This window comes from Euprymna scolopes, chromosome 43 (genome assembly GCF_053919585.1).
Source record: "Euprymna scolopes isolate OS-2025 chromosome 43, ASM5391958v1, whole genome shotgun sequence".
NCBI lineage: Eukaryota > Metazoa > Mollusca > Cephalopoda > Sepiida > Sepiolidae > Euprymna > Euprymna scolopes.
The window spans coordinates 9789530-9811524 of NC_136524.1; the positions used below are offsets into that span (position 1 = coordinate 9789530).

The 21995-nt window shown below is 32.0% G+C and overlaps 1 protein-coding gene across 1 annotated transcript in view; it reads right to left on the bottom strand.

Moving 5' to 3' along the window:
* Nucleotides 1–1462: 1462 nt before the first annotated feature.
* LOC145268177 (uncharacterized) overlaps nt 1463–21995 on the bottom strand; it is a 71027-nt gene continuing 50494 nt past the window's right edge. Inside the window, exons 2-5 of the mRNA XM_080123393.1 lie at nt 19528–19704; nt 15852–16109; nt 6561–6985; nt 1463–2363 (exon numbers count right to left, since the gene is read on the bottom strand). Coding sequence (XP_079979519.1) covers nt 1564–2363; nt 6561–6985; nt 15852–16109; nt 19528–19704 — 1660 coding nt within the window. The 3' untranslated portion in view covers nt 1463–1563. The remainder of the gene's footprint in view (nt 2364–6560; nt 6986–15851; nt 16110–19527; nt 19705–21995) is intronic.

The following is a 21995-nucleotide window of genomic DNA, read 5'->3' on the forward strand; positions in this document are numbered from 1 at the left end:
ATGGGAATCAGGTGTGAGCTGTTGTCTGGTGTTGCCTACCTTGCAATCTGGGGCATTTACATCACCTTAAATGCCAAAACCAGGTAATGTTGAAGAAACAAGTATCATATGTTCCTTTTGCTGTTGTATAGAAATTACACAACAATGGAAGCAGCATCTCATGATTGTCTCTTGGGGACATGCAACCTGATGTAATGTTGGCATTTGTTAGAGTTAGATAAAGTTAGAACTGCAACAGTTCAGTTATATTTTTTTAACTTATTTTTTTTTAACTTATAACACTGAGCATTTTGAAATGACGTTTCACTTTCGAAATCGAATTTTTCTATCCTTATTATGAACCTTATAGAAAAAGTAATCGATACATTGTTTAAAGTTTGGTGACAGTTTGCTATTTTATACGGATGCTTTTAAGCCTCAGAAATCTTGATAATTTATTGTTTTTCATTACTGAATTATGTCCAAGACTAAACAAGTTTGCGAATTGTAGAGATTTCAAAGGATCCATACTGTAAACCATTAAAATTACATTCTTAAATGAGAGAAAACGTCTCTGTGTATAATTAATACATATATAATTTTCGCAAAAAGAACAAAAAAACAAAAACAAAAAAAAACAATCATAATTAAGCGATAAAAAATCATACATAGTTCAGGCAAATCTTCAACGTTCAGTGGTAACATCTTGGACTACAAAAAATGTGGTTGTGTGTTTGAATCTTGCCATAGTTAGCCACACTATATATATATATATATATATATATATATATATATATATATATATATATATATATAAAGCAGTTTGGATTATAATAATACTAAACCTTACGTTTAGAGCGCTTATTATACTTTTAATAAAAATCACTCACATGAATCTTTATTCTAAACGATGTCTAAAAATCAAGCGCTGTTAAGAAGAAATTAAAATTCAGGGAATCTTTTTTAATTGCTATCTAATGACTATAGATCAAATTTAATACAAATTTGATATATTAAAGTTTTTAAATGAAAGGTTGTGTCCATATTGTGCCCCCCCCCTCCAAATACTTTTTAAAAAATTCCGAAGGAATTGAAATTTGGAGAATATTTATTTAAATAGCAATTGTTAAAATTTCACAAATATCGGAAGAAATATCTGAATTTTCCCCTCTTTTTACTTCCTTTGAGTGTAACTAATTTCAACTAAATATAGCACATATTTGGTCTCCTTATAACTAACAGCTGTGTTCCAAAATTCATAATGATCGGTTAATTAGTTCAGAAATGAATCATTTACATACAAATACATAAACATATAACCATACCCCTCTTTATATAAATAGATATCTGATATATGCAAATATATTACATATTATCTCATATTACACCCTATCTCATATTTATTTATAAATTCACAAGATGTATGTAATAAGAATGTTAATTTGCATAAATTCGAAATTATAAAAGAAAAATAACAAAAAATAACAAAAAAGAACAAAAAAGAAAAATAAAGACGTCTTGATCCAATTATGCAGTAATACACATCATGTAATAAGTCCAACCCAAAACCAGTTATAAAATTACTTAAAAAAAATACAATAGTAACAAATATAAAATTAAATATTTGAATGCGGTATTAAAGTTCAAAAATGCTGATGATCTTGATTGTCTGTGAATCTTACGTATGAATGCAACTGGATCCCCTGCACCAACAGGAAACCAAAGTTTTGTGATTTCTACATGTGTGCAGAAATTCACAGAAAGTCGTTCATGTCCGTCATCAGAGGATGAAAGGAACCAGTAAGGACCTATATTTATCCCTTCAAAATGACTTATAGTCCCATTATAATACTTACGCGGTTGAGTATTACTTGTGGTCTGAGATGGAACAAGTAAGAGGTGACCATATCGTCCAATTCGAAGCTGAAGCATTTTACAGGAGGAATTGAATGTTACTTTTATAAGTCCAAATGCAGGATGTATATAATCTCCTGTTAATTCGAAAAGTTGATCCACACTAACATTTTGAGCTTTACTTGAGCTTACACCTTCAATCTTTGAATCTTGTGAGTCTGGAAAGGTATTCCTACTTGCATTATTTTCATCTGAAATAGCCGACATATTTTTATGGAAATTTGTGTCTTCATAGCCATTCACTGGTCTCCAAGGTTGTGGATAGGTGCAGGCTGTTGTCCTATTCAACCATGGTTCTAATCCAAGTAAAAGATCGCTCCCTTTCCAAGCAATAGTGGATAGTGCATAACTTGCATCGATTCCAAATGGACCATTGACGGAAATGAAGATTCCTGAATTAACTTCAGGATACATGTGAAGAATAGATCCATAAGGAGGAATACTACCAGAATGCCAAAGACGCTTAAAACCTGCAAAAATAATATTAAAAATATTGCAAATAATTAAGTGGAAAAATTGAAAATATATATATATATATATATATATATATATATATATATATATATATATATATATAATATTCATTAAAAAATATATTTGTATATACTAGCAGAGAGACCCGATGTTGCCCAGGATTGAATGAGAATCAACGAATGTTCCACACTTCCAATATTTTTATTGTCATCAAAATCGGTCATTTTTCAATCAAATCAATTGTCTGCTCCAGTCAGGGACCCACCATGATGCACTGGGAGGAAGCTTTATATGTCTCCCCACAGTGACTTATCCACTACACGTGGTAGTCTACATTACACCGTAGAGAACCTACTGTTGATTTTATAAATTAGTTTTATATGAGGGCTTGAATTAAAGTTTTAAATGCAAAAGTCAAATATCATGGTTTAATTGTGCTTTAAACAGAAACATTCACTTTGAACCCTAACCCCTGTCTTATGAAATAACCTACTGTTGATTTTATACGCTAGGCCCTTTTGTTTGTGCAGTTATAAAACTTCTCAAATGCACTTGTGATGTTAGGTTGTATAAGGGTGTTAAATTTAGTCAAAATTGGATTGTTCCTTCTTTGTCAGATTTTTTCGATTATTGATTTTCAATGCTTATTGGAGATACTCTGATATAAAACCTATGTAAACATACTCCTAGACACCTAAAGTACATCCGTGTGAAATTTCCAAAAAAATCGGCCGAGTCGTTTCAGAGTCCATAGGGAATGAACTCAGAGACAAAGAGACACACAGACAAAGTGCCTTATATATATTCTTTGATTATTCTTTTATTTCCACCAAGCAATGCCGCAGCTCACATAAACCATGAAAGCCACAGGAAATGTAAAATATAAGTTTTTTTCTGTAGAGATGCTTACTAAAAAAAGTAGCATGTAACTGAAAGTAATATGCAAATTTAATTAAAAAAATTAAGATAATAAGTAATTGTTTCCAAGTTAGATTCTATCGGAATAAAAATATAACTGAGATGAAGAGAATGTATGCGTAATACTATTTGGCAACGTTTGTTGCTGAGGGGGGAAAATGGCTTCAATCTATGATTTATTTTTGCTGTTAAAAAAGAAGATGGCTTTCAATTGCAAATCATATTGTGAGGAGAATAAATTGTATTTGCAAAGAAATTAAATTGAATTATATTTTTTCTTCTTAACAACATACACCAACGTTTATTAAAATAAAAGGTCCAGGCAGAATCAAATGTCGATTTTTATCACATGTAATGCTATTTAGGTATAAAAAATAATAAAAAAAACCGCCTGACTTAATTTTATGTGTTATAAAAAATAAAATAGCTAAAAAAGACAATAAAATATGGTTTTACTAAATAGATTACTAGATCGATGGTTTCCTCTCCTCCGCTACACACAGTTGATAAATTAGATTGAAACAATCGTAACCTTAACTCTTTTCAGAGCGATTAGTAATTGACTACTACTACTACTACTACTACTACTACTACTACTACTACTACTACTACTACAACAACAACAACAACTGAAAATGCAGTCGATCTAATGAACAAAATAAATGATATAAACATGCAAAATGAAATACTAGCAGGTTTAGACATGAAGTCATTATAGACTAAGATTCCTGTAAAGACATGCATCAAGCTCTTAGAAAATCACTTTAGGAAAATGAATGCAACATGTCCATTAACAGTAAATCATCTAATTAAATTGTCTACATTGTATTTAACAGAGATGTGAATTGCCAATGATACACAAAAAATCTGAAATCAAATGAATTTCCCAATCTGAGTGTAAGGACTCCTTTGTGTGTGTCTGTTTGTGTGTGTGTGCACACACATTTGCATTTGTGTGTGTGTGTGTGTGTGTGTGTAGAGAGAGAGAGAGAGAGAGAGAGAGAGAGAGAGAGAGAGAGAGAGAGAGAGAGAGAGAGAGAGAGAGAGATTTGACGGTGTGGTCAATTTGGCATTGATCTTTATTTTCTGGTGCTTTTTCCAAAAAAGTATAGAGGCCTGTAAGCAACATTATCTTTAGATACATACATGTCAGCAAAAGACGTTAAAATTAATTTTATTTAATTAACTCTCGCCTGTGTAGTTCGTTAATAAAAATCTATATGTTTTGCAATGTAAATATGAAAATTGATTGCAAAAAAAAAGTTATTTCCATTAACACTTATAGCGCCAATGCCCATCCATAGAAATTGAGTCAGAAAATAGTAAACACACAAAATGATGATGTTGCTGTTATTGTGTAAAACGCTGACGTTTTACACACAGCTTTGGTGGTGCCTAAAGAAAAACAATATGAAAATATAATCTGTGTGTATGTGTACGCATTTGTGTGTGTGTATGTGTGTGTGTGTGTGTGTGTGTGTGTGTGTGTGTGTGTGTGTGCAGAGAGAGAGAGAGAGAGTTGGTATTGGTTTTCACAGTTCTTTCTATAATCAGGCAGCGAAGGTTGCCAACATCCATAAGTTAAACAATGGAAATGACAAGATTCAAACTTGGCACACCCAAATTTATGATTTAATTTTTTGACCAACTTTCGTATAAGAATGTTGAGAACTTAGGTCTACAAAAGGCTCTAGTGATTTGAACAGAATCTGCTTTTTCTGAATAAAAAGAATGGCCAATCCACGGAGGGACAATTCGGCGCCACGTTAGTCACAGATGTTCTAACTTTTTAAAAACAATTAAGAAAAACAATATGGAAATATTCATATTATTTGATTCATCGGACTATTGTTCTCATCTTGAGTGTGATTTTCACAACATTTTGGTCGATGTAACTTCCGACCTTTTTCAGATTTAACTTGTCAAACTCGGGAATGTTTCTGTCGAACTCAGGAATTTGGATGAAACACTAATTTGACGCTGAATCATGAGAAACATCTTTGTCCTTTGTCTGCAAACTTTTAAAGTTCAAGACTTATACAGATTAACTACCCACCGAAAACTCTATTTTTAATCCTAGGACTTATATAAATTAGGTGCCCATCAGAAACTCTTCTAAAATTAAACATGACTTTCAATTAAAAAAAATCCACCAGAATGTATTTCCGTTTTTTTTCTTAAACATGTTAGCCATTTGTTAGTATATCTTTTATTAATAGTTGAACAAAAATATGTTATGCCAAGAGAGGCTGTTTAATGGGATTTATGCAAATTAGGGGAAAGTAAGTTGGTGATGGCAGTCAAACAATGTACAGAAATTTTCAAAGTCATGTTAGAATTAGCAGCACATCTCGTAGCTAATGTTAAAGTCAGAGTACATCAGAAGAATTGTGCATTGAGTCTGTTCCTTTTTAGTTGTGTTTAAGAAGCATTGTCCAGGGAGTTTTACATGGATTGTCGGAATAAGAAGACATGCTTTTCATGCTGATGATTTAGTATTTGCCTATGGATCTATGGAAGACGAACTTAACCGAAGACTTGAAAAATTGCGATGGAAAGTAAAAGTCTGAGAGTGAATGTTATCAAAAGCGGTGATCAATAGTTGTAGTGTTGAAAAGCTGCCAAAAAGAAAACGTTCAGAGTTTATAGAAATGGAGTCAAGTGGAAGTCAGTTTTTGTGATTCTTAAAAAAATTGGGTACACAAGAAATGAATTGGATTTATAGGTAGGTTGAGAGAGGATGAACCCATTTGCGTGACAAGAAGTGTAAATTAATAGTGATTTGTGAGAACTCACATATGGAGAAACCACATTTGTATGGTGAAAATATTGAGGTTTTTGAGAAGTGTTGTTACCTTGGTGATATCATTAGTTCACAGAGTGGAACAGATGCTAGTGTGGTCGTTATGTTTAATCTTCATATAGGGCTTTTTTTTCCAATTACATCCCATGCTAAAGAAACAAAGACATCACAAAAAACAAAATAGATTCGAAATGGTTGCAAGATTCAAACAAACAATTAAAAAAGTGTAACTTTTCCAATAAGAGATTTACTTGAAAAACCTTCTATTTGATTATTGAATTGGCCTTTTTTTCGATTGCAACTAGGAACAGAGAGAAGGAGGTACTATAGATATAACATGGATGTGGTTGCAATAATTCAAACAAACAAAAGTTAATAATTTTACCAATGAGAATTTTAATATTAATGATCATTTCACACAGTTATGTACTCACGTAGAGAAGCAGAAGCAGTATAGATATATTATGCTTACCTCTGTACATCGATGTTATCCACCCCATATTGTATGAAACAAAAACATCATCAATTGGAAAGTGAGGACGTGTGATATCCGGTGCAAGGTGTGGTTTTGGACTCACAGCTTCGTGTGTTGTCAGCAAGATGTTTGGGTCAATTCCAAGTTGAGCTGCATTCAAGATATTGTCAGATTTCCAATTTGTATCACATTCAAAATCTGAACTTGAGTGTGGAATCGAATGTGATTTAAATTTTGATTTGAAACTCTTGTTGAATCTTTCATGTTGATCAGCTGTTAAATTAGAGTTCAATTTTCCATTTGAATATAGGTGATCAGGTGAATTAAAATTGGCATGAAGGTTCAAATGTAGTTGCATCCACTTAAGCATGTCACCTGCAGTTGAATACATTGATCCAGCAGGGCCGGCAGGTGTGACAGATCTAAGTACAAACGGAAAATACATATGTAAATAAAACGTGAAAATAAAGTAGGATCTGAAGCTTTAAATAATTCAGATTAAAAACTTTAAAATGTTCAAAGAATGTAAAAAAAAAAAATTATAGTTCAAGTGAAATCTTTAGAAGGGGATTCCAGAAAGTGAAGAATATGGCAACTGTTTAAGAATCCAACAGCCAGTTTTTATCTATACTAGCATTTCAGCCCGGTGTTGCCCGGGTGTTTGGAGGTGTATGTTAAGCAAAAAAAAAAAAAAAATGTGGTAGTAGGAAGGCAAGCTCGAACCCGTACCCCAAAGGAGGAAAAGAATGGGGAAAAAACCTGACGTCTTTGCTGTCAAGACCACTGCCAAACCGGAAGTGACATTAGTTTTAATTAAGGCTAGACAATCGAAAGGAGAGGATGACTTTCAAATATATCGGCGAAAAAAGCGCCCTCACCTCTGTAGAAAAGTGCCCAGTTGAAGGTGAAGATATTAATGTTTTTAGCCAATTTTTCCGATATGTGTCGTCTGAAAGGTCGAACTTCAAAACGATACTGCTCTTGTAAAAATCCGTCGCCTTTGTCGAAAGTTTTAGGCAGACATGCAAACATATATACATACGTACATTTATATATTGGTTACTATAAATTTTCGACCCAAACCGATTAAAAAGCTTGCCCTATCTCTGAATACCTTTTATGTAAAATTTTAAATGTGTAGACCAGAAATTGTCTGAGTAATTTGGTAGAAACCGCAGAGATCAAATTTTTTAAAAAACTTTGATCCCTATTATGACCCCTTAACATTTATTGTTTTGGGCTCAAACTAAGTTATCAAGTTATATCCATGTTCAAGGAACCTATATGCAAAATTTCAAGTGTTTAGATCAAAAATTGTCGGAGAAGTTTGGTAGACTTCTCAAAGGTCAAATCGTTGAACTTTGACTTTTTAACAGCCAAATTTCTGGCCGAAAATCGATTACAACGACAGAGTTATTGCGTAGAGAAATGTACACAGACAGACACACAGACACGTTCACTTTTATAGATATACTAGCAGTTCCGTCCGGCTTTGCCCGGGCCCTATGTACTGGTCATAAGGTTATGTATATATATATATTAAAAAGTGTGAATATGTAAAGTAATGCCTTTCTGTATAATAGTCTTCTTTAACTACCATAGAGAAAAGATAGACATTTTCACTTTTATAGATAAATAGATAGATAGATTGATAGATAGATTGGATGCAACATATAGTAATGATTTAAAAAGTATAAAAAAAATGACTCATGCGCCACCACCGAGAATCGAAACCAAAACGTTCAGCTTACGATTTAGTTTGCTTCTGCCGTAAATGACTGGGCTATGAAAACATGTTTACTGCAAGGCTAAAAATTAAAACATGAACCAATAGCTACTATGTTACGCATTCATAATGCTGGTGTTCGACCTGCACCTGGCAAATTTGATTTTTTTCATTTTCACACTTTTGCACCAATTTTTCCGGGCTAAAACCTAAATATAAAGTTTTGCGTCAATTCAAATACCTTATATATGAAGTTTCATGTCTGTAGACCAAAAACTCTAGGAGGAGTTTGGTAGGCAAAATTTGTTCAACAAAAATATATACGTATACATAAATATATATGAAAACAATTTTGTGTTTACTATAAACTTTTTACGCAAATATTATGCAAGTATGAATTATGTAGAATATCTGCATGAATATTATTACATGTAATAGTTAACTAAAGATGATTATCTCATTAGAAAACCGAAGCAACTAATAGGGAATTAATTAAAATGAATGTTTAAAAGAATATGCAAATTAGCTAGATCTTTTGCTAGTGAAGGCAATTCCAAAACCCATATGTAAAAAAATTGTATTTTCTTTTTAAATAAGTAAAAAAGGGGGGTTTTAATATGAATATCAATACACACAAAAGAAAAACGAACTTATAGGAGTATAGATAGATAGATTTACATTTTGTATAATTCTCGTCCTTTTTCTCTTTTGTTGAGAAGAATTTAACTTGGAAATCTCATGGTCTAAAGAGTTTTTTTTTCTTTCTTTTTTTTCTTTTACTTTTCCTTATTGTTATGATAGTATAATAAAGTTATATATAATTTCTATTTCTCATCTTTTATATATATATATATATATATATATATATATATATATATATATATATATATATATATATAAAAGATGAGAGAGGGGGAAACATAATAAAATCCAATTTTTTCATCGCTTTGTTTCGTACGATCGTTTCCGAAACGATATCGTTTTATTTATTCAAAATTTACAAATAAAAGTATCCAGAAATAATTAAAATATTTCTGGATATCGTCTCTCATCAGCATAAAAGGAGTGTGAGGGAAAGACACTACATATTTTTTAACAGGCTTATCGAAGTTAATTTAGTTGTTGAATCCTTGTAAGATAGTGTTTCATGTTGCTTAAAAAAAATCACGTAAGGGGGCCTCTCGTTGTTCAAACCATTTATTGGTAAAGATATTTTTTTAATTTAAAAGGTATCGTTGGTATTTTTAACCATTGTTTTAAAATCTAAAGCAAAAACCTATTGAGCTTTTTATAATTGCAATACTCCTTGCTCTTATGAACCTTATCTATAACACTATAATATATATATATATATATATATATATATATATATATATATATATATATATATATATATATATATATATATATATATATATATATATATATATACTAGCAAAAGTACCCGTCGTTGACTGGATTCAAAAACAGCCTACAGAAAATGGACTCTGATTTATGAAAGTATGATAGGTTATGAAAAGGAAGGGTTGTAAATTTGGGTTGAATTTGGGGGTATCAAAACCAAAGCAAAATATGATGAAAGTAAAAATAAAATAGATAAACCCCATAATTTATTATACCATACCTGTTCACAATGAAACACTTATCACAATATTCTGTGGATCTATATTAAAAAACCTTGTTAAACTTTGTGACATATTTCCATTCTATGGAGGTCAGGTGCGAACGAACACCCCATAATTTTATTATACCATATTTCTTCAAACAGAAACAAAATTATCAAAGTATACTTGCGCAAATAGATATGAAAAGTCTTTATTAAAGTTTGTGCCTATTTCCATTCTATGGAGGCCAATTTTATTATACCATCCTTATTTAAGTTAAAACATACTTATCAAAGTATTCTTATGTACATCTATATCAAAACACTTATAAACGTTTTTTTTTTTAATTTTTAAATTTTTTATTTCCATATTTTGTGGACCAGGCGCGAACACAGACCCCACATGAACCACTGTTCTACCAGATCAAACATACCCATTCCTGTGTCTCAATACATCTTCTATCATTATATGTAATCAGTTTTTTTTAAAATAGTCAACCATATAGGAGCCTATTCGTGACCACACACACACACACACAGTTTTATATTATAATATATATATATATATATATATATATATATATATATATATATATATATATATATATATATACACACACACACACTGAAACTTTGAAATACTTTCAGATTACAGAAGGTCCATATAAATATTAGTATCAATATTTATAAGACAATCCCTATTAGATAAAAAAGCTCAATATATGAGATATAGAGCAACATTATAAATATATTTCTTCATTGAATCTAACCACACCATGAAAAATCTTTTTTTAAAATCTTGCCTTCAGCTTTCCATACAAACTTTTAGTTTTCAATTTATGCTAAATAGCAAAATTTATGACTGCCTGTAAGCATTTTTTTTTTGCTAAAAACAGTTTCTCTGATGAAATGAAACATTTATTGAAAATCTATGGATTAAGGAAAAAAACTGTAATATATATATATATATATATATATATATATATATATATTATATATATCTTCTGCAATTTACATCCCGTTTCTCAGTGAGTCTCCCTCGGTGATGCCCGGCGAACAACAAAGTCGTTGGATTATACTGAGCATATGGAAGTCATTAACCAAAACGACCATGAAAACAACCTACCCTAAACAACTCATAACTTCTACTATTTTTTTCCAACAAAAATCTATACCGAGCAAACAGACCTCATTACAAAACGGACAAAAGAAAAACAAAACTAATAAATTTACTATATTTGATTATTTACTTTTCTTTTCTTACTGTTTTTTAATTTTTGTTTTTTTAGGTATTTTTGTTCACCTCCTAAAATTTCTTTAAATTGGTGATCCTTAAAAGGTTTACGCTGATTATGGAAATCTCGATTAGATTTTGTGGAAGACAAATAATTTTCTACATATAAAGATGCACATGCGCAATAAACAAATCTACCTCTCTGAAGCCGATGTGTTTCTGTGTTTGTGTGTTCATCATTTACTGAAAATTCGCCGTGTAACAGAAATTTTAAATAGTGAAAAATCACATACAAACGGGAAGAACCAATGTATTTTATTTTGTGTATTAAAGGTCCAGTGTGTTTTGTCAACATAATCTAATAAAAAGAGTGCAGCAATGTAGTCAGAGGGAAAAATTAAATATCATTGCGACGCTATGCGAATATCATTAATTTCAAATATAAGAATGGTCCGGGGAGACTTTATTAATTGTGTATTGAAAAAAATGGAAAGAGTATGTTATGTGTATGTGTGTAAAAACCAGTTAATGGCGGTAAAAGCACACATTTATAGGAAAATATAGAATTTGACCCAGTTTCAACTGGTAGCAGTGGGAGTAAAGAGTGGGAGTATGGAGAGAGAAAAATAGGAATTTTTCCTCTGTAAATGTGGCGTTTATGATGGGGTTGCTCATCAGATGCAATGTAATATTTTATTATCACGAGTGAATGTGGCAGAAATAGTGGTTGTAAGCTACATAAGATAGTGACTATCAGGACAGACATAATAAATTTGTATGTGGTATTTGTTGTTGCAAACCTACAGTACTTTGGTCCAGAGGGGAATTTCTGCAATCGAAATATTAAATATGGAAATATCGTATACACAATGCATGTCTTCAATAAATTTTCACTGGCAATCAAAAGAGAGAGTCATATTGTATAATATTAGTATCATTTATGACAACAAAATTTGCTGATAAATTGGCATTGGAAAAACAATTACTCGACTGATTATCAAATACTGATTAATCGGTAATCGGTCAATTTGATAATCGGTACATCCCTACTACAAACCTTAATTCATAATTATCAAGATTAGCTACGCAATTTAAAAATTCTCTATGGAAATTCAAATATGTCAATTTATCTGCCTCTAAGTCTCTATCATTAAACTTAGAGCATTCAATCCTGGGAGCTAAATCAACTCCTTCAATTTTCCCCGAAAACATTAAACAAGAGTCATTATCTGCAACGTTCACAGGCTGTAAATAGGCCTACAGACACTAAATAATTATCCACTTGACTTTTATACAAAGACTATGTAATTCTTCGACTACAACTGAAGATTCTAGAGACTTGGATACAATTAAAATTTTATCTCTAGTCAACTTTAACGTTTTCAACAAGGAATTTACTGAAATAGTAGCCATTTTACTTACTAGTCTCCACCCACTCTAAACCTACAACCATTCAGAGCAAAGAACGACAAGGGAAAGGTAGACCAACACAGGGAGGGGTACAACCGACAATGACGTAATTCAATTTAATTTCAAATTCAGACCTGCCAAACATAGCTTCTAACAAGAAGGACAAGATGGCAACGCAAAAGCCCACAAACCCAAACTGAACAAGAAGACAAGATGGCAACAAAAATAAAAAAAGAAGAAAGAAAGCCTGGAGAGAAAGAGAGGGGACAGCAATAACAGAGTGAACACAATACACATTCCACACAAAATGCCTGAGAAGAATGGTTCCTCAAATTTTATTCAACAGAGAACGATTCTATTGACCAAATTCTCAAGTGTTGGTCGTGGAGAAATAATTTTACCCAAATTCTTTATTCAAGACAGGAGTTAAACCATTCAGGTTAGAATTCCACCAGTTCGAATGACAACTAGCAGAAATTCATAACTAAATTTAACAACGTTTGCAGAAAATTTGCCACTATGTCCAACGATGGTTACCCTGTGGGTTATAGTTACCAAGGTACTAAAAAATGCAACAATAAAAACAAGAAAGAAGCAAGAAACGACCAACTAGGAGATAAAATAATTTATTGAAAAAAAAAGTAAAAAAAAAAGATTAAAAAAATAAGAAAATGTAAAATGTTCACTTGCATCTGCACCTGTTAAATTTGTCCCTTTAGCAAGGTTCAACAGACCTTAAGTAACTATATATAAAAAAGATAGAGTGGGGAATAGAAGAAGGGAAGAAAGAGAGATAGATAGATAGAAGGCACTTACTGAAGCCCTTTTTACAATGGACGACCATATTATCTTTTTTATGTATAGACGAAAATAAGTCAACATAATTTACTTCCCCTTAATCGTTGCAATATCTCTTTTCGACTTTGGGTAAATAAATTAATGTTAGTTCCTTGTAGATGACAAAAATAAAACCACAAATGTTCATTCAAAGTTCATTTGGTAATTCCCGTAATTTTGTCTCTTCGGTAACGGGGTTTCTACCACCTCACTCGGCAGAATTTCCCTACTTATTGTGCACATCGAAGTCGACTTTCCATTTGTAATCTGGCTAAACTTAGCCTTGCAGCATTTTGACCTCATGTATGCCATTAAACAACTTTTTCATTTCTAGAAGAAATATTCTGTCTTTTACCTTCCGATACACGAAGGTTACTGATTTTTATGCCTTTATGTCTTCTTCAACTTTTTATAGCCTAGTCACAACATCTGGATAAACATAACCTTCTCTTGGTTAGCTTATTTCTAAACTTTCTTGATTTTCAACTGTTTTAAAGTCCAGTTAAGACTATTTCTAATTTTTATGTCTTTTTTAAATGAGACAAAGTTCACACGTGGATGCCAAAAACCTCCACTGGCAAAATAACGTAATTCTTCAAAAAAACAAGTGGGAAATTCCCAAACCAATCAGCGAGTACAGTTCAGTCACGTGATACAATAATCATCACCATAACACCAGAAATAGATAAAAGAGTGAAAAAGAAGAGGAAAAAGAGAGGAAGAAAGATTAAACAGGAATAAAATTTCAACACGTTTCGTCATTGATGTCATCTTTTTCAGTTGGCAACCTACTGAAAATCTCATTATTATCCCTGATTATGAGAGAGAGAGAGAGAGAGAGAGAGAGAGAGAGAGAGAGAGAGAGAGAGAGAGAGAGAGGAATAGGATAGTATCAATTGAAGTCTATTGGAATATCTGTCGTATTTCATCGTTGTTGTGTATTTTTAAAATATATTTTCCAAATGAAATCAGACGAATTAGTAACAGTTGTTTACTTTTCACTATAGGTGTCACCAAATATTTTTTTTGCTAGATAAACCTGTGGAAAAAAAGAAGCAGAGACAATTGAAATTGAAACAACATTAGTGAACAACAGAAATGCTGAAACCATCTTTTTTTTTTTTTTTTTTTTCTCTCTATCTCTTCTGTCATCGATTCGCGAAGGAGAAATCCTTCTGGATTGAGATAATATTAATCTAGTAACCCTTTTTGGAAAGTTAGAGTTTACTTACAAAGAAAAAAAAAATTAAAAATCATAAAACTGGACAGGAAGTAGGTGCTCATTTTACGTTAAATTAAAATCAGAAATTGATCCCCCATCTTACAATCTCAAATATCTAATTTTAAACCGATGCAATTTTGTGTAAAGATTAAGTTTAATATCACAAGGTCAAAGATGAGTTCGAAGGGTTGAACAGTTTTTTTTAAAAACTTTGAACAAAGTTAGTGTATATAAATAAATATATTTTAACAACGATTTGGAGTTAAAATCAATTTAGTATTATGCAACAAAAAAGACGTTTTCATACTTTTTTTGTCTCAAGCACTACCCCTTCCCAAATAAACATGGCGGCATCTTGTAAGACTGCATTTTTTGAAAATGGTGCATCATGTAGCATATTTACACATTTCAAATGTGTTTTTTCTTCATACGTTGCACTAAATAGATTTTCAGTCGAAATGGTTCTTCATTAAATATTATTTAAAAGAAAACAACAAAAACACAATAGAACCATTTTATATCACATTATGTTCACTTTGAACTCATCGTTTACTTACAACAGATTCAACGCTTAATCGTTAATTTTAATTCGCATGATAAAACTAAAATAAAAAAGGAGGTCCAGTAATTTTCAGTAATATTGAAAAATAGTATCAGCAGAGTGTATTTTAAAATATGATTGGCAAGGCCGCCCAACATTGCCCGGTGGCAAAATGTGCATAAATATTATATTTTGATTCAAAAGAAACTGAGACATGTGTATGCGAGTATTTCGTTTCTTGTACATAAAAAAAAAAAAAAAGAAAATACTCAGGCTGAGATCAAAACCAAAACCTAAAGACAGTGAGGTAAGTACGATAACCATTTGGCCAGTAAGACACATTCTTTAAAATGTGTTTTCAAACCAACTTATATTTAACATGAAGAATCTGTAATGTGGACCATTCATGCATACGCAACCGTGAAACAGTTAGTAAACAAAGAAAAATATGACGATTGCCATTTACTAATTTTTAAATTTTGACCCTTTCAGAAGCCCTTTTTCTGCATGAAAACATATTAAGAAGTTTTCCACATGTCTGAATAACCTATATACCAAATTTCAAGTTTGTAGATTAAAAATATGAGTATGTAGGTTGAGAAATGTCCTCATGCACACACACACACACACACACACACACACACACACACACACACACACACACACACACACAAATTCTCACTTTTATAGATACGTATATAGATTATATACTTACTTAACAACTTCCATTCCAACTCTTTTTAGTTTCCCATCCTTCCTCACGTATGGAAATGCAAAATCTTCAAATGGTTTCATGTCATCAACAAATCCTGTGTCTTTCATGCCAATGGGTGTCAATAAATGACACTTTACCAGTTCTTCCCATGTTTTCTCTGTTAACTCTTCGATTAGATGGGCAGCGAGAACATACATATAATTGCTGTAGTGAAAACGGTCACGGAATCCACTACAGATTGGCTGGTAGCGAATACGCCTATAGGAAATATAAAAGGAAGAACATAAAAATACAGCAGTGCAAGAGGGGGGGGTAAAAGAAAATATGATTAATTTGGTCATCACATCTTCATGCTGTAAGAAATTAACTTCCAAACTAACCGATCTTTGGACAAGTTTTTATTCATCTTTCTCTCATGTTCATTATTGTGTTTTCCATTGTGTGAACCTGCTATCTCAACTGTTCTACATCTGCTAACCCAAGAATTTTAATCCATTCTTTCAATGTGGCCGTCCCATCAAAGTCTCTTGTTCTGCACACATTTCCCCAAACTGCACAGATTTAATTTTCCTCTGAGCTTATCAGATCAAAGCCTGCCTTTAAGACTCACATTACACATCCATCATATCATTCTCGCATCATTTCTACCCATGCAACGCATGTCCTCAACCCTCACCTCCATGCATCATCACGATGCACATACTTCTCTTAACTTATAGTGGTAATGCTCTGCTAGTTAGTAATGGAAAAATTCCCTATACTCACTCTAATTGTTGCAATTACACCTGCTTAACCTTGCGTTTCAATCGTATCACACATAAGGTAACAAAACTCAGCAACAACCTCAATAGCTTTGCCGGCCAGATATATTTTTTCCACATCTGAATTCTTATCCGTCTTTTAAATTTCTTGAACATAAATTGAGTATAATTTCTTTATCTACAAGTGATTCAAATACTAGATAATTCTTGCGTACACATGCGATGCCTCCATTCAGTCTTGAAAGACAATGGATACCCCCCTGTAAGGGTGGTTACTTGTATAATTATGAGGCAGAGGTTGCAAAATCCCTAACTACATCCCTCCTGAACCGGCACTGCTTGAGTCCAGAGGCAAGGAGAAGTCTAGAACAATTGGAAACAATGCCGAGATAAGTGTAGAGCACCTACAGTACCTAGAATTCTCAAATGGTCACCCATTTTAGTACTGACCAGGCTCAACGTTGCTTAACTTCCGTGATTTAACGGGAACAGGTATGTCAATGTGATTATGCCATATATAATAGGTGTACACAATGCTTGTAAGTAGCACAAAAGATGAATTACACCCAACCCCCTCTACATAAACTGAAGAGTGAGACTTTCTTTTTTGCTAGAAGCTTTCCAACCATTCACTACAAGCACTGATCATCATTTTGGTCTTGATTCATTTTAAACATTTATTCTCCATAACATTATTCCGGGTATTAAAAAGTAGGTCATACATTGTTTCACAGGCAAGTATTAGATCAACAAATAGCATCTCTTCCAAAAAATCCATACTCTGGACAATGCTTCTGACCCTCCGCCTCCTCCAAAAGCACAAAATACAACTCTGGTGTGTTTCAACATTAACACTGTCACTATATGTGCTATTAATTCATTTGAACAACCATTCACTCCTAGTTTACACAAAATACAAGAGAGGACATCTCTTGATATTGTCAAAAGCTTTCTCCATATCCACAAAGCAAGATACAGGTTCTTACCAAGATATTTCTTTTGCATTTGTCTCAGGATAAATATATAAAGATAGTGATCTCTTGTCCACGCATAAAATCAAACTGCATTTCATCTATGCTTATATGACGTTTCTTTTCATTTTTTTTTTACAGGGGATTCGCCACTTATCAAGGCCTGAAGGCTACTCGAGAATAAGAATCATCACATGTACAGTGATGGAAATGGGGTAGAAATTGACTATTTAAGAGGACAGCTCAACAAGAATTTGTTTGCATTTGACTTGAAAACGACCGTGTTGTAGTCAGCTGGAAAGCAAGTTAGCAGAGCACAATTCCACAACTGGGCAGTTCTAGGAAAGAAGTTTTGTCTATGGAACTTGTTGATAGTGGTTGTTGCTAGGCGAGTACTTTTTGTGAAAGACTGGCGTGGGGCGACCAGAGATTAGAGTTCAGAGGAGCACCTGCCATGAAAATAATGATAGAGCCAAGCCAGGCCCACAATGTGTCTTATATGGGAAAGAAGTTGCAGGGAGGAGAAAAAGACATCATTGATCAGATTTTAAAGCCAATTTTGAACAGTCAAGGCAGAATAAGGTACTTCGAATGACTCTCCAGATGTGGCAATAGAACCAAATTTTAGGACCTAGAGCCTCAATAAGAACAATTTTGTAATTTAAAAAGTAAAGTAGTATATAAAAGCATAATAACAATAAAATTGTTTGAATAGTGAAAATACAAAACAACCCATAATAATAATAACTTTGTATAATAAACAATTACACTAAGACAATAACAATAAAATTGCTTGAATAGTAAAAAAAAAGGTATATAGAGTCACAATAACAATAACCTTGTTTGAAAAATAAAAATTGCATAAAGCCATAATAACAATATCATCGTTTTAATAGTAAGAAATTGCTTCTAACCATAATAATAAGATTGTTGGAATAGTAAGAAATTACATGATGAGAATAACTTGTATGTTTTTTGAATAATCAGTTTGTAGTTTATCGATTTGTACTATCATATAAGTAATAACATTTCATACCACATATCATTCGTAGACATTAAATTCCCATATATTATTCTCGATTTATTAATTTCTCATACAATTTAAAATATGTGTAGTTTCAAATAGATATTAATTCTACACAATTCATACTTTCGCATAGATTAATCATACTATCTATATCATTCATGTTTCAGACATTGACGTTTTATGCAGTTGATATGTTAATTTCTCATACAGTTTATATAATTCAAACTTTCACACACACACGCACACACACTGGCAGGGATATCCGACGTTGTCCGGGATTTAATGAGAATCAACGAATGTTCCACACTTCCAATAATTCTATTGCCATTGAAATCTATGAAATCACCCATTTTTCAATTAAATTGATTGATTGCCTACTATAGTTGGATACCCACCACGGTTTACGGAGAGGAAGCTTCACATGGAAGTTTATAGGGAAGGAATTCATGCACATAGACACACGAAGTGCCTTTTATATAAATAGAGATAATAGCTGCTAATACTATTTAGATAATTCATATGGTCATATAGATATAACATTATATTTTTTATATAATTCATGTTTTCATATATATACTCAATATATATATATATATATATATATATATATATATATATATATATATATATATATATATATATAAAAATTGAGTCAATTAATTTTGACTTTGATTTTATTGGTATATGAACATTACCGGAATTTTAATATATTAAAATTTTGGTTAAAAAATATTAATAAGGTATATATATATATATATATATATATATATATATATATATATATATATATATATATATATATATATATATACTTCATTAAGTATCATTTATATCATTCATGCTTCCGTTTTCCATAAATATTCTTACGAACAAATTCTTTCGATTCGCATTCATTCGTTTTCAGCATTTTAACTTACTTTATAAATTCCTTCCGACTCATTCGTTTAGGAAATCCATAAAGCAATGGACGGAAAAATCCACAGATCCCTGTCCGATGCCCCAAAAGATCGCGTAGTGTTGATAGTTCTGTTCGTGTTTCATCTTGGAGCTGGAAGTCTGGGATGAATTGATGGATTGCTGTGTTCCATTTAAGGCTGTAAAAAAATAGTAGTGATTAATGAAAATATGACTTTATAAATTTGAAGTAATGTTATTGCTTTTAAATAAGACCCTCTCATTATAAAAAATCTAGAAGAATACTCGTCCCAGGACGGGTAAAATTAATTCTCAGAAGAGAACAATTTTGCTGCATCACTTTTAGGTTCTCATGTAGAATGATGCCATCCCTCCCAATAATTACTGATTGCAACGCTGTTTGCCATGGTTTTCTTCTCCTTCATATTCTCTTCTTGTTCTGACTGTGTCATCTTAATGATTGTCATAAGTGCAAACACTGGTTCACAAACATAAACAATATAAAATAAATGCAAAATCACAAGAGAAAACACAAACAGATTGTGTGTAGATATGCGTTGTACTTTGAGTGTGTACGTGTGTGTTTGTGTGTGTGTGTGTATGTGTGTGTGTGATACCATTGCAGAAAAGAACCTTCCAAATGTTAACGTCTGCACATTAAGTAAGTTCAAGTGTATCAACTGACTCAACTGAGATAATTTCTCTGTTAAGGCCATCACTATCTCTTGGTTGAGATCAGTTCATCTCGGATATGCTAAATCTCTACTTGGTCTGCTCAGAGCTGCAAATTATTGTCAACTGTTTCAAACTGAAAACTGTCTGTAAAACTAACTTGGACTCCTAAATTTATTAACTTACAATCGGAAATCCTATGTCCGGTCTTTTGTCTTTAATCATCACTACACCTGATCAATAGAAACTGACTACTTCTGTGCTTGCTCTATCAGCCACACAGCTGACTATTCAAAAACTAACCATCACCCATGAGGCATCTTCCTGTCTTGAGAGCTCAAAAGATATCGTCTTTTTACTCATCTCTTTGTCTATACTTTTGTTCTGCTAATTAATTATTTTTTCCTTTATCGGGGAGAGGGGGGCTTAGTCTGGGCAGAAGGAACATCCATAATAACACATTCATTTAAAGATTAAAATCAAGATACAATGCTACTAAACTTTATGCCTAGAATCCTTATTTCAATTTTTAACAAAAAAAGTCGTTTTCGTGTCAACATGGGTGACATTTTGCATTTTATTGCATAAAAATATAAATGATGCTTCAATAATCTGAAAGAAAATGTTATAAACCAATAATGGTGATATGTAATAACTAGGACTATGGCAAAAGAATATTCTTTTCATTATTTTGACTCTCGAATATATATCAGTTAATATCTTACATGTTTTTAGATAGAGTGATGTGGTTCTCGATTGATTAACTGTGTCTAACTGTGTCGGATATATACTCGAGAGTCAAAACAATGATAAGAATATTCTATTGTCATAGCCCTAGTTATAAGTAATAAAAATATGCATAAAATAAATGACAATTGTTTAAAATGCCCCTTCTACAGACCGGCAAAAACTTTTGCACCAATCTGATAGTTCTCAAAAATCGCTTCTAGCCTTTTTGTTTTTACTATTATTTCTAAACTTTCGTTGCATGTACTTTACATATCTTCTCCTTAAACCCCTTTTTCTCACAGAAGAGACACTGATAGTCTCTCTTCGCTTTACCATTAATCCACTATGCTACATATGCATTATATATACACACCAGTATGTGGAAAATGCTTGGCTGAGCTTCAATCTTTATTTTTACTTGTTTTTCTGCCACAATGGAAAAAAGATTTTCCTTTCTCCTACATATGCCTGATGTTAAGCGAAATTTTCATGGACAGAGCTTCTTTACAAACGTGGCAATATCGCACATCCTAGGTGAAGCTGAATAACCTTGCTGGTACGTTACTGGTAAATTTGTCATGAATCATTTTGACTAAAAAAAAATTGGAAGAGAAAGAAAAGAAAGAAAGGAGATTGTTTCACCATTCTTTCTGTTTCTAAGAGAAGAAACAAAAATGTTAATAAAGAAGATAGATTAAGATGTACGAGGGAGACAGTAAAACTAGACAATAAAATCAAAGTTTTTCAGACAGTCAACAGAACCCTGAAAGATACTGAGGAATATACGACGTCTAGATGCCAAGTTACCGGGGCTTGCAAACCAACCAATTCGCCCAGACTAACTGAGAAAAAGTGTTAAATTAAAAAAAACTCAAGCCATTCAGAATCAGAAAAAATTATAAGCTGGTCATTTTCTACTTTCTTGTCAACAGACAATACACATACACACATTTTATATATATATATATATATATATATATATATATATATATATATATATATATATACATATACATATATATATATATATACATATATATATATACACACACATTATATATATATATAT